The 14854-nt window shown below is 35.8% G+C and overlaps 1 protein-coding gene across 1 annotated transcript in view; it reads left to right on the top strand.

Moving 5' to 3' along the window:
• Positions 1 to 14854, top strand: part of LOC150089156 (PHD finger protein rhinoceros-like) — a 327976-nt gene that overhangs the window by 79101 nt on the left and 234021 nt on the right. The window contains exons 6-7 of the mRNA XM_090389568.1: positions 363 to 469; positions 3215 to 3274. Coding sequence (XP_090245694.1) covers positions 400 to 469; positions 3215 to 3274 — 130 coding nt within the window. The 5' untranslated portion in view covers positions 363 to 399. The remainder of the gene's footprint in view (positions 1 to 362; positions 470 to 3214; positions 3275 to 14854) is intronic.

Genomic DNA, 14854 nt, shown 5'->3' with positions numbered 1-14854 from the left:
TGACAGTAGTTGTCTTTAAAGTAAATTCCACATTGGTACACTGTGATCACTGTCACCCAGTGGGTCTTTTACCCTCAGATTGTTAATGGAGAGTACTGCTTCCTCTTGTTGCCTCTCTTAACATGCTGTTGTAGAAAACAGTCATCCAATAAATCCACAAAAGTCTTGCTTGTATGTATGAGTGACCAATGCATTCAACTAATTTCAGTCAAACATCTGGAAAGTTACAATCCCACATAAGTTATCCTAGCATCATTCAATGCTCTTCTTTTCTTTGATAATTTGTACCATATTCCATTTGTATACTTTTAGTGCCATAATTAATTTTATTATTTTTATTGACTACATAATTTGTCTTTCAGATCTTAAACAGACATTGTCGTTTAAAATATATAATTAATGTGTGAGATGGCCTCTACCGCCAAAACCAGAAAGGCACCATTACCTTTATTAATGGAGGATAATAAAGGTTAGATTTCATATTTATTCCAAACATAGCACTGTAATTGAAAATGATAACATTTGTATAAAGTGCAGAGTAAATCACATAGTTATACTTTTAAACATACAAATGAGAAGAATTTCTGAATTAAAGTGTTTTTCCTTTTTAGTTTTGTTTTAGCAATTATTAGTAGTAAGCAAGGTTGGACATAACAGTTTACGTCTATATTTTAGGAAAATTTGGATGATAAAGGTAAACTTAAAAATAACGGTAGAAAGTTACTAGAATTTGTATTTGTGTAAAAAAAAAGATTTAATTCCACACAGCCAAAGTAAAATTTCACAACTGTAATGAAAACTTTTCCCCTTCTATTCAGACACTTGGCATTGTCTCTTCACTCTCAGCTGTTTTAAAGTGAATTCACACCGGTCACTGGCTCATTTTTTTTTTTTTTTTTTTCATTTTTTTTTTTAATGGAAACCCTAAACATGAAAAGCAGAATTTTCATTATTTTTAAATATAAACAGTACCATGCATGGATTGAAGATTGAAAATACAGACAATACTTCTTCACATTAGATTTGAATTACTGTCGGATGTAATTTTTGGGAGTTCACATAAAGGAAAGTTGTTTCTAGAAGGGATAAATGAAGAAGAGGAAAAGTTGGTTCTGTGAGTTTGGAATTGGGCAGGTGGTGGCTGATTGTATCATAGGCCCATATTGAGTGGGAGAATTATAGATGCCAATTAAAGAGTGGTGCCCATGCAAATATCTATAGAAGAGGCAAGAAGCACAAATTGAATATCTGTGAGACAGAGAATAGAGTAGCTTTTTAAGAGACGAGTCATTAATTAATGTGACTGCTCCCTCTTTTGAATAGAATGTAGAAGCTTTAAAGCAGTTTTGGGGATACCACTCCAGATGTGGGTACAACATTCCATGGTAGGGTGGATTTGAGATTTGTACAGTGTGAGCAAGGCACCTCTGTAGCCAGGTGGGAAGGAGCAGCAGTGCGTAGCACACGCTTCTTGATTAGACCGGGGTTTGAGCCCGTCACCACCAAATACGGAGGATGCGGAAAGGTCAGGGAATGACCACTGCATATCCTGGAGCAATATGGCCTTAGTTGCTAATGCTCCTAAAAACCAAATAATAACAACAACAGTGTGAGTAGTTGTTCACAGTAAAAGTAATGCTGAGAATGAAAAAGAAAACCCAGTTTTTTTTTTATGCAGAGGAAGCAGCATTTACGATGTGGTTATGCCGAGAGAGAGAGAGAGAGTGCACCACTTCCTTATTTCAGCAGCCATTTGAGAAGAACTGTGAATTGGACAGCTGTTGCTGTCAACTGAAAGGAAACAACAGTCTAATATGGTTTTGGAAAGGGGAATATATAATATCCTTATGGCAGTAAGAAACATTGCTGCATCCTGGAAAGATATTAAGCAATCTACTATGACAGGTTTTTGCATAATGTTTGTTCATGACTAATGAAGATTTCCAATAAACACAAAGTAAATTTTAGCACCTTTAACTTATTCACATGTTATTAAAATAGAATTTTAAAAAAGATATATATTAAAATTAACCAAAGTATATCTTGAGTATTATGAACATGATAAACGTAATATTAACATATAATGCTGTCATTTATACAACATATAAATTTGTGCAAATGCAGCATATTAGTACGCAGCAATTCTAAAAATAGCTAAAAATGGCATTGTTTTAATTATATCTCATATCTATAATTTGAGATATAATTAAAACGTTGCCGTTTTTAGCTCTTTTTAGAATTGCTGCATACTAATATGCTGCTTTTGCATAAACTTGTATGTTGTCTAATTCTTTTTCAGGCTGAGGCTTGAGCCTTTAAAGTGCTTTATTCTGCTGTCATTTATGAAATTAATCAGCAAATTTTCTGCCAAAAGTGACTTCTGAATGTTTTTTATTGATGCCTTATTGAAAACACACGCAAAAAGACATTGATTACTGCACCAGCATGGAAAGCAGAGAACACTGTTAATTTTTTAAAAAAGCTAAGGTTACTGTGCAACTCTCAATGATAAATGGCTAAAGACTGAATTTTAAGGGGATGGCATTTCTTCCTTCAAAGCTTCGAGTTGACAATACACTATGAAATAAAAAAAACTAGAATTTATTCTCTATTATTCCTTTGCCAAAACTAAAGTCAAGAGGAGGGAGAGTTATATTTAGGTTTATTTCTTGGAATCTTGGAATCTTCTTGGAAATATACTTGATCTTCATAGAACTGACCATTAGTTCCGAAGAAAAAGAATGTTAAAAGTGGATTGCTATAAGCAGAAGTGTTAAGATAGGAGTTTACTGTATTTATTTTGCACACCAATGTCTTGCTCACAGAGTTTGACTAGCTGCATAGGACTAAAAAATTAGAGGTAATTAGTCTTGACTGTTAATTGATATCCTTGTTCTTTTCAGCATGAGTTGATTGTGGGTGTGTATGACTTTGAGGAGAGATAATACTTAATATTTGATTCTCTTAATATTGATCGCTGTTCTCTGACTTCTAATTTCTTAGTAAATTATTGGCATTTTTTGTGCAAATTTTTATTTCATGTCCGATCTCATCTCTTCCAAAATATTTTTTAAAATAGTGTATTTTGAAAATATTCAGTTTTTTTTTTTTGTTTGTTAAATATTGTGTGTCAAAATATTTAAGATTGCTATGGAATCAAGTTGTATTATTTATTTACAAATATATTAATAAGATTTATTGTATTTATATCTAGGAGCTACAGCAACAAAAAGGCGACGAAAAGTTAGTGCAAGTGATGATGAAGAAAGTAGAGGTAAATATTTTATTCAGAAATATTTATCATGATCTTTATAGTTTAATATTCTTTGAAAGTAATTCCTTCTGTTTTTTACCCAAGTATTATAATTTTGTTTAGAATGATTTTTACAGGGAAACAAATTTAGGCTGTTTCCTCATGTTGCCCTCCCCACAGCAGCTGATTACTTTTTCTCTTTGAACTATGCTCTGAAAAACTCCTTAGCATGACATTAGAGCAAGTCACAAACTTTCTTTGGATCATTGTCATACCCAAAATGTTACCTGCATAAGCTTTCCTTTAGCAAGTTGGAGAAAATGAATTATGTGAGCAATAAGAGAAATTCCATGGAGGAAGTGTTGCAGGATCATATGAACAGAATTAAGGGAATCATTGTGGTTTCCTAAATTCAAAATTTGATTTATTTGGTTTATTTTCACTTTGCTAATGCTTTTGATACAGTCTCATAATAACATTGTATCATTTGGAGCAGTTTGTTTGAGGTAAGGAACATTGGTGGATAAAAAAAAGTTAAGTGATGGAAGAAAATGATTAGTTATGAACAGTAATTTTGATTGGACTGGTGTCTTTTAGAGTTTAGTACCAGATTCTACTTTGTCTGTGCTGTAAATTATTGAATACCAGAGACACTATGGAATCTGCCAATTAATTTTCAATTCACATTAAAATTAATTAATTGCCATTAATTGACATTGTTAATTAATAACAAATTATGTTGCTTCGGCAGGACTTAGAAAATTATTCATATAGTCTGAGAAATTGTTTTTTATTAAAGTAAGAATAAATTGTAATTTAATTTGTTACCTATATTAATTATTATATAAATTATTAGACTTGAGAGTTGAAGATAATAATATTGTCCAGCTTGTTAGCTGGTTGTAATTGGTGAGTGGGTGGGCTACATGTTTTTCCTGTGATACAACTCTTGCATGGTACTATTGCTGTGACCAGTGTGAGTTTTTGTCTTTAGAATTTTACTGGCTAAAGAGCACTGAATCCCAATCAAAGCAACCCTATAAGAGTGAATGGGCCTGTTGTACTGGAATCTATAGAGATACAAATAATAGTGCATATATCCAGTGAAATAATTTAATTGACTTTGGAACTTTCGAGGCAGAATGTGCTTCTTTATCAACAAATGGAAACTTTACAGATAAAATTATTTAACAGACACAGAGTTTTGCGTGCAATGAGATGTGCGAGGGCACAAGGTAGGCCATTCAATCATTAAACTGGTGATCATTGTTACTGCATGGACGTGCGTAGTTTTGCCTCCAGTGTTTATCTAGACTTAAAACAGTTGCCTCTAAGATGGGGATAGTTGTAAGTTCAATTCCAGTTTCATAGCATTCCTTTCCTAGTTTCCTGTACAGAAATATTACTATAAATTTGGAAGAGGCACTCTAATCCCTTTCAAAATCCCTTTGAGACTACACCCCAAAATACCTGTATTTTAGGTATTTTGGGGTGTAGTCTCATGCCTTTGTTGCGGTTCATGGCTCCCGCATTACATAATATATTGAGTGACTCTAACCAGAGACGGTGACAAAAGTGTCAGGACTGGTCAATTACTTCACAGTCCCGCTTGGGATTGAGGTCGTGATGGGTTGACCAGTAGTGCCTGCGATTGCGGACTGGTCGGTCTCAGCAAGGCGAGTCGATCTGTAGTGTTCCGCGAGGCAGTCTTGAAGATGTCTCGAGGTCTCTCCTATGTAGCAGCTGTTACAATCTTTGCAGGCTATGCGGTATACCACACCATTGCATAAGAGAGGGGTGACTGGAATCTTTACATTGGAAACTAGAGAACGTAAGTTTCTACCAGGCAACTGCACGCATTTTATGTGGTATTCACGGAGGATTTTTGAGATCCTGCCTGACATGCCTGGATAGTAGGGAATATAGGCGGTAGGATTACCCATCTCCATTATGAAATCAAGAGAGCTGACTACAATAAATCCAGACCCTTGCAGGAACTACAAGAAGGTAGAATCTCACCTATAATATTTTCTAACCTTATCCATACCATCTGTCACCAAACTAATCATATCTCTGATGCTTACCATTCGCGACAACAACAGAAATTTGTTAATTTAAGTAGAGAAGCCCACTCCTCAAGAATGAACACCTGTTCAACTAATACCGCTTCCTTCGTTCTAAATTTGAACAGAAAGCAATTAACCACCGAGAAGCTCAATGTTTTGACTGCTGGTATGAAGTTCGCTGTCGAAGTCACCGATCACACAGCTTGCTATGGGAGTAGAAGCAAGCATTACCAACCTCCCTGAAGAAGCTGCTAATGAAATCCACTTCAAAATGACCTCCATCCTCCCATGCACACGGCCAACCCGCTCCAACCTTAATCACCAACAGCACGCCGCTCTTTCCTCTATAAGAAAGGACAACTCCATCGTCGTACTTCCCACTGACAACGGACGTCATACTAGACCAGTCGGGCTACCTAGAGAAAGCCCTGGTCCTCCTACAAGACCCCAACGTCTATGAGCCTGTAATGGATCTGCCCATCAAAGTCTTAGGACGTCTGAAGTCATACGTTAATAAACTTGTCTATGTATGGTTTAAAGCTAAGAAAATTTCTACTCCGACTCGGCGGCTTCTTCATGCTACAGGCTGCCAACTATCCCAGTTTTATAGCCTACCTAAAATCCATAAGCCAGGTGTTCCTCTCCATATGTCCTGCTGCAATGCACCTACATATGAACTATCCAAATATATTGCAATACTTTTTATTCTTGTAGGAAATACCACTCACACTGTCACTAACAGCCAAGTCAGATCAAGGACAAATTTTAAACCTACATCCTCTTGATCCTTGGGGAAATTTCAGGCCCAGTTACAGTTTTATAGCCCTCATTCCCTCTCGTTCCCTACAAAAATTGGCATTCATGAAAGTATGTTTTCGCATTAATTGACTAGAAAAATGTTGATTGCTACCAAATTTTCAATATATCCTGTTGGCCCCTGGGATAGTTGTAAGTTCAATTCCAGTTTCATAGCATTCCTTTCCTAGTTTCCTGTACAGAAATATTACTATAAATTTGGAAGAGACACTCTAATCCCTTTCAAAATTTCAAATTCTTACTTTGTATTTTAGGAATCTTTGTAACAAATTTTCATGTAGATAGGTTGACTTATTTTTTTATAAATCACGAATTATTACTATTTTCTAATGCATCTGAAATGTTATACACCGAATACATTAACTAACTTGTTTGTATTTATCTAAATAGTTAAAAAGTTATTTGTTTAATTTACAGGATATCCCATAAGTCCAACATCATAGGGAAAAAATAAAATTTATTTTATTTTTTAAAATTAAGAATTTTGTGAATGGGCTTTGCTGTTAAGCCCATTCACAAAATTCCATCTGTTGGTTGGGATCATCTTTGCTTAATTTCTGTAGGAGCTGAAGTTTATATGGATACCATTTGTGAATCTTAAGAATGCGATGGATGCTACTTTTTTACACTCTGGTGGATTATCAGCAAAGGACTTTTTGGGACTTCTGTTAAAATGAGCAAGGATAACAGTTGCTATATCATCATCATCAGTTGATCTCCTCAAAGGGTTCTTTGAGGAGATCAACTGTATGGATTCTGTTTCCTTAAACTTTGCAACAAGTCTGCTAATGCAACTCTGTGTTATTGACTTGGGGTCTGAATGCAGTCTTTTAAATTCAGCAGCTGTTTCTCTTTGACTTCAATTTCCTATGAGTAGAATTATTTGGATCCGTTATTCCTTGCTCTGATACATCATGGTCTGTTAAAATATACATTAACCCTATAATGCTGGACTTATGGGACATCTTGTACAATGAGCCATTGTTATTGTTAATTTTATAAGTATAAGTTTCTAAATAGTATTGTGGATAAATATCATTGTTGAATATTTTCTTTTGTAATTCTTAATATATATAGTTTTAAATAATGCATAATGTTTTGGATACACTAGCCATTTTTTCAGTTTGAGACAAATAAGGCATTGTGTTTGGCATTCTCTTTCAGCAAAACCTGTTTCATTGGTGTTAAACACCTGATCTGGAGTGTGACAATCCTCTAATTATTTCAGCCAGCTTCTGTTAGCATTAGCAGAGGCATATGATGCAAGAAAGCAAGCTTATATAGCATCAGCCAAAAAAAAAAATCCTTCCCATTTCACCCATCCATTCACTCCAGAAGTTTGTCTAGTTCAGCCTTGAATTAATTTAAGCTGTCAACTTCTACGATAGATGGAAGTTTGTTCCAGCACTCAACCACTTGCTGGCTAAAGGCAAATTTCCTCCCATCTATTCTACAACTGTCTTTCCTCAATTTCAATTTATGCCCCCTCAGGTGTGGAATCTGAGCACGAGGAAGAATCCCATCAGCGTTGAGCTTGCTCAAACCATTCACAGCCTTATACCCCTCAATCAGATCACCTTGCAAGTGCCTCTTCTCCAGACTCTGCAGTTTGCAGAACTTAATCCTTTCTTGGTAACAGCAACCCTTTGTTCCACTTACTAATCTCATTGCCCTTTTCTGTACTTGTTCGAGGAGCTCTACATCATTTCCTAAAATGAGGCCTCAAAATCTGTATGCAGTATTCAAGGTTTGGCCTGACCATTGCAATGGGATAATCACCTCCTTGTCCCTGCTAGAAAAATTCATGTACAGGCATACCTCACTAATACGGCAGATTAGGTTTCAGACCACTGCCATAAAGTGAATATTGCTTTAAAATCAGGGTCCCCAAACTTTTAGAGAAGTGGGCCACGTATGAATTTTTGAAATATTTGGGAGGCTGGAGAAAATTCCTAATTACTGAAAACTACATTCTCTGCATAACTTTAATGTTATGCAGAGAAACAAATTTTATACATTTCCACATCTACAGATTCAAAAATAAATCGATGAATATATAATATAAAATATACCAGTTTGTTTATATCAAATTTTTATTATTACTTATTTATTATATTAATCACAAAAATATAGTCAGTAATACAAAAAAATTATAATTAATGTGATGAATGTGGTTGTAGAGTGTGACTGAGTTTCGTAATATCTGGTTTTAAAGTACTAGTTCCAATTCTTAAAAAGTCATGTAAATGCAGGTCAATTAGACGTGATCATATTTTTGATTTTAGATATTTCATTTTTGAAAAGGTCTGCTCACATATATATGTACTTCAGAAAATTGATGTACCCTTTCTTGCAAAGTTTAAATTTTTGGATAATCTGACTCAGATAATGTTGAATAAAATAGAATTAGATTTTCATTTTTAAATATTTTGTTCAGTGCGTCATTAGATTGATGATCTACCAGCTCTAATTGTAAATTCTCATCAACATCATTGATGGGTTTTGAAAAACCCATCAATGATGTTGATGGGTTTTTCAAAACGGATTTTGAAAAAGTCAAACACCTGAATTATTTTTAAAATCAGAAAATCTAGCTGCAAAATTTTCCTGCAACAAACTAACGTTTTAAACAAAATTTTCAGTGGAAAAATTACAACTACAGTGGCAGACAAAAAAACTGCATCACCTTAAAAAAAGTAAGATCTGTAGTGAAACATTTAAGATGTTGTTTGATTATAGTCATTTTGTTTGTCATAAAGCAAAGGTAGTGCATCAGATAACGCTTCTATTGCATCAGACAGTATCTATATATACGGCATTGAGGAGGTGTAAGCATGGCTCCATATGTTCAGTTGACACCAAGAAAAAAAAAGTGTAGCTGTTGTTCTGTCCCAGGAAGGGCTTTCTACGCATGCTATTGCTGATAAAATAGGCTGCCACCAGTCAACCACCAGTATCCTGGGTGCGGAAATTAAAGCGTGAAACTGGTGATGTGAGAAGACCTGGATCAGGCCATAAAAGTGCGACTATGCCTTCCCAAGATCGATATTTGAAACAGCTATGCCTTCATAATCACCATGCTAGTGCTCTGGATCTAAAGCTGGACTTTGAGATGTCCTCTGGTGTTGAAACAAGTGCACGAATTATCCAAAGACGGCTTTCGGAATGTGGTCTGCATGCCTATCTGCCCAAGAAGAAGCCTTTATTGACCCAACAAATGAGGAACTGAAGTGACTTGCTTGAGCTAAAATGCATGTTTCATGGACAAAAGAGCAATGGGACACCTCATCTTTTCTGACGAATCGAAATTCAACCTGCATGGTTCGGATGAGAAGCGATATATCAGAAGACAAAAATCGGGGGCACACCATCCTAACTGCATAACCCAGACTGTAATGTTCCTCGGCTGTCAGATGGTCTGGGGATGCATAACAATAAAGGGATGGGGCGAAGTTTATTAACGGAACAGTGAATGCAGAATGGTGACATTTCAAATTATATTCCTTGAACGTTGACAAGGCTTCGTTGCAAATAAGACACATGCAAGTATCATTGAGGAGTGCAAAAAAGTAATTAATTGGCCATTGCTCAATACAAACGCGACACTCAGCAGCAACTTTAATTTTTTTCGACACCAACGTCAACATGATTTTTATGGGGTTACTGGAATAAAAAAAAATACTCTTGAATATTGAAGTAAACACTAACGTGTCTTAAAATTTTATGAAATATTTTAACATAAAGGTTACTATTATATTCATATCACTCTTATATCACTATGAAAATAATAATATAGTTTATTAGGCTGTTTGCCTAATATACTACATTATTATAATATAAAACTATATAATAAAGTGAAGTTTCAGGTATCTTACAGATACCATCATCAGACCGTGCTGTGGAGAGAACAGCAAGGGCTACAAATTTGAATATTTTAGGATATTGCAGTTACAATTGCAATATTACATTTTGCAAATTGCGATTCTAAAGTATTAAGTTTTGAATTGCTGTTACAATAGAAAACAGGAAATCTAAGGTAATACAAAGAGATTAAATTCATACCGGGCGACATCCTCCTCTTGCCGATGCTACCAGAAACTTTATGTGCATACATGCTGCCAGCAGTTAATATATGGCAGAGGGATTAACTCCATTAACCAATAGGATAGTGCCATGTTTTTATCCTGGATCTGGGATTCTTGTATAGTAGAAGCCAAGGGTGACCTTTGCTCCCATACTCCGAACATCAGGGTTTGTGCCATCACCACCAAACACGGAGGATGCGGAAAGGTCAGGGAATGACCACCTCAAATCCCGGAGCAATATGGCCTTAGTTGCTAATGCTCCAAATAACAAACAAACAATCAGGGTTTGTGCAGGTTGGTTCAGAATCTTACTGATACCAATCATCAGACCATGCTGCTGGTGCCAGGTTTTATCTTGTATCCAGGATTCTTGTGTAGTTGAAGCCTACTGTGACCTTTGCTCCCATGCTCTGGACATCAGGGTTGGTGTGCAGGCTGGCAGGGGATTGGGAAATCCTTAATTACTGTCTCTAACTCCTATTGTTATTTAATGACAGGGTCAAGATTAATTGATTATTTTAACAATGTTTCAAAGAATAGCTTTGATTAGAAATAACAGAATTAATATCTAACAAGACTAAGCTGATGACATGGAGGTGTCAACACTATTAATCAACCGACGAATGTTAAAATCTGTAAAATGCATTTTTCATAAATTTTAACGATCTGATTGAAATATCTGCAGGCTGGATAAAATTCTTTTGTGGGCTGTAGTTTGGGGACCCCTGCCTTAAAGCGAATCACGGCCCTTTTTTCACTTGCTAGTGCATATAAAAGCTTAAAAACATATTTACACTATCGTTTATTATGTGTGGAATAGTGCTATGCCAAAAAAAAAACAATGTAAAAGTAATAAATAAAAAATAATGCTACAGTACTGTATTGCTAACCTTAAAATATTTTTGTCCTTTGCTTATGGTGACTGACAAATGAACATTTTAGAAGAAGTAATTATGGAAGAAGGCTGAAGTAGATAGTGGAGCTTTATTATCTGAGTAATGGAGGAAACAGTCTTAGTGTACGATACAGTCAGACATGAAGTTCTCCGAGCATTGTAGACAGGTTGCAAGGAAGTCTCATGGTGTCCTATCGATGATTTATCGAACAGTTGCTAGTAGAGATAAGGATGTCGTAATCCAATTATATAAGACTATTACTAGACCACACTTGGAATACTGTGTTCAAGTATGGAGACCGCATTTAAAGAAAGACATTGTGCTTCTTGAAAGAGTCCAAAGATGGGTAACTCGCCTAGTGAGATCAGCAAAAGGGCGTCCATATGAGGAAAGACTTTGAATATGTGGGTTGCAGAGTTTGGAAACTAGGCACCTTAGAGGAGACTTGATTGAAGTGTTTAAGGCTCTGAAAGGCATAAGTAAAATGAATGAGGACGAAATTTTCATGGTTATAAATGATTCTAGAACTAGGGGCCATAATTTCAAGTTAAGGTAGGAGATATTCAGACTGGATTGTCGGAAGTTTTATTTTAGCCAGCGAGTTGTAAATTACTGGAATAAGTTACCTACATGGGTGGTAGAGTAGATTGTCTACTCTACCACCCATGTAGGTAAATGAGTAGATTGTCTATTTCTTTTTCTTTTATTAATTATTTATTTTTTAAAATTTTCTTATTATTTTATTTATTTATTATTATTATTATTTTTTTTGGATTGTGCAGCATAAGCCATAGGCTTCCTTGCACTATGTGGCCATTGCCAATACTTATACTAACTCTAGCAGTCCCTTTGCCATTTAACTCCCATTCCATCATTTAAGCATAAAATGGATAAGCAGTCACTTAGATCCTCAAAATTTAGGGGAGTGGGCAAATTCATTGTATAGTTGGCGCCTCTGTAGCCAGGTGGGAAGGAGCAGCGGTGCGTAGCACACGCTTCTTGATTAGACCGGGGGTTCGAGCCCGTCACCACCAAATACAGAGGATCCGGAAAGGTCAAGGAATGACCACCGCATATCCCGGAGCAATATGGTCTTAGTTGCTAATGCTCCTAAAAACCAAATAACAAACAAACAACATTGTATAGTCGAACACTATTGTAGTATCATTGGGGAAAATCACAATATTCTTGATATTATTACTGGTAACTCCAACATTGTGTTTCCATCGTGAGGTTATTTTTAATTTAGAAAAGAAGTTATAAAGCATAGTGATATCATGTTCTTATTTAAATAAAACATATGGAGGAGCAGCTACTTAGTTAATTGAAGAAATAGTAATGAAGTTTTTGGCAAATTAGTAACTCTAAACTGTTCCTACAAACTAAAGACCTACATCTACACATAAAATATAAAAAGCTAGAGCAGAAGTCAGAAAACTAACCAGAAGAATCCGACGAGATGACTAGGATAAATTTGTTAAATCTTTAGAACGTGATATCACGGGCCCACAGAGAAGAGGTTTTAAAATTTTTAAGAAATTACAACTAGACACAAATGATCAAATAAAAACCAACTCCATCTCCCAAGCGGAATGGTAGCAACACTATTCCAGACCGTGGTATAACCCAGGCACTAGGGAATTGGAAGATGAATCTGTGGTAACCAAAGATGAAGAAAATATAACAATGGAAGAACTAGAGTTAATATTACAAAAATTAGCCTTTAACTACAAACCTACTGGCAAGAGAGATGTTGGTCGACCAAGACAATGATGGCGAGATCAAGACCACCTTCAAGAGCTACAACAGAACAGGCCTTAAAAGACCTAAGCCGGACCAAGTTCATGATGGAGATGATGATAATTTGCCAAAAACGTTAGGAGCGATATCGAAGAATAAAAAGCAGCAATTGAAATTGTTGAATTAACAGCTGAATGTGAAAACTCAAGAGAAAAGGTAAATTGTTAATGTCATTGAGGAAGCTACCAAAATGAATTGGTATTACTGATTGTTGACAGTCTGTGCATATCAATTTTGTGAAATTAGTGATAGAATAAGCATAGGAATAAGAATAACCATCTTTACTTATTATGTAATGAAGGTCCTGTTATAAATTGTAAATTGCTTTCTAACGACAGTAATTTACTTGTGTTAGTGCACTAAATTATGCATGCTCTAGTGCAGTGGTTTCCAACCTTTTCCAATACGGGGGCTGTATTCAAAGTTTGATTTATTTCGCGGGCCGCACAGATTGATCTGAGAAAAAATCGTCACATTTTCTATATCATGTTACTCGTAAAAGGAAGTTTATATTTTCATGTTACCGTTTTTTTTTTACAAGCTATATATAAAAAAATGCAAATTCCCAGCACTTTTATGTGCAACAAATCTATGTCAGTGATTTATTTTTTAGATTTTATTAAAATTATAAAAATATGACTTACTTTTGTTTGTTATTTTTTTAAATACTTTACTTTTGTTTCTGTTTGAAATACTTAACCGCCAACTCTTAAACTATCTAGAAATCTTCCATCTGATCAATGATTGTCAGTATGGATTCCGTCAGTGTCAATCCACAGGTGATATTCTGGCCTGTTACCAATTTATGGACAAATTCAATGGAAAGGTTCAGTGAAACACAAGCAGTCGCTCTTGACATCTCAAAGGCTTTCGATCGTGTTTGGCATAAAGATCTTCTAAACAAGCTTCCATCTTATGGTTTGCCAACTGTTCTTTGTAATTGGTTATCCAGTTTTCTCTCTGACCGCTCACGGAGAGTGATGGTAGATGGCTTTCTGTCTTCTAACTTCACTACTAATGCTGGTTCCCCCAAGGTTTAGTTTTTTTCCTAATTTTTTTTCCTCTTGTATATTAATGACCTTCTTTCATTGACTCGAAATCCTATCCATAGTTTTGCCGATGATAGAACATTACATTCCACTTTCCAGTTTGAGAAACCTTGTCCTGCTCAATCAGCTTCAACTTCTTGAATATCCACTACCAATTCCTTAAATTCCGATCTCCAGGTAATTCTCCAGTGGGGCAAAGACAACTTAGAAGGTTTCAATCCTTCTAAAACTCAGTCCTGTCTTACATCTCGCCAAAAGGATTATTCTGCTCCTATGCTTATCTTTGGTGACACTCCGATTTCTAAGCAAGATGATTTATCTCTTTTGGGGATTACCCTGACTTGTAATCCCTCTTGGCACAAGCACATTACAAATATTGCTTCCTCTGCATCTAAAAAACTTGGTTTGTTTTCTCTTTCGCTCTCGCCTACACTTTTATTTCAAACAGCTGTTCACTCTGTACAAATCGCAAATCTGCCCTACCATGGAATATCGTTCCCACATGTGGGGCGTTGCCCTCAAAACCTCTCTCAGGCTTGTAGATTCCATTCAGAAGAGGGCAATTAGGTTAATTAATGACTCATCTCTAACAGAGTCTCTCCACTCTCTGTCTCATAGACGTACTGTTTCTGCAGCATGCCTTTTCTATAGATACTTCCATGGGCACTGTTCATGTGAATTGGCTTCTATAATTCCGCTCTCTCTTTCAAAACAGTCCGAACACATGCCGCCACCAGCCAACATCCATTTACTGTCCAACTTAACTCACAGAACCAACTTTTCATCTTCCTCGTTTATTCATTCAACTGCCCTTTTCTAGAACAACCTTCCTTCATATGTGTTTCCTGACAATTACAGTGTACAGAAGTTCAAGTCTGGCCCCTCCGTA

Source organism: Mastigoproctus giganteus, chromosome 2 (assembly GCF_048544385.1).
Source record: "Mastigoproctus giganteus isolate SK-2022 chromosome 2, ASM4854438v1, whole genome shotgun sequence".
In the NCBI taxonomy this organism is placed as follows: domain Eukaryota; kingdom Metazoa; phylum Arthropoda; class Arachnida; order Uropygi; family Thelyphonidae; genus Mastigoproctus; species Mastigoproctus giganteus.
The sequence above is the reverse complement of the archived record's forward strand: the minus strand, read 5'-3'. Positions and strand labels throughout refer to the sequence as shown.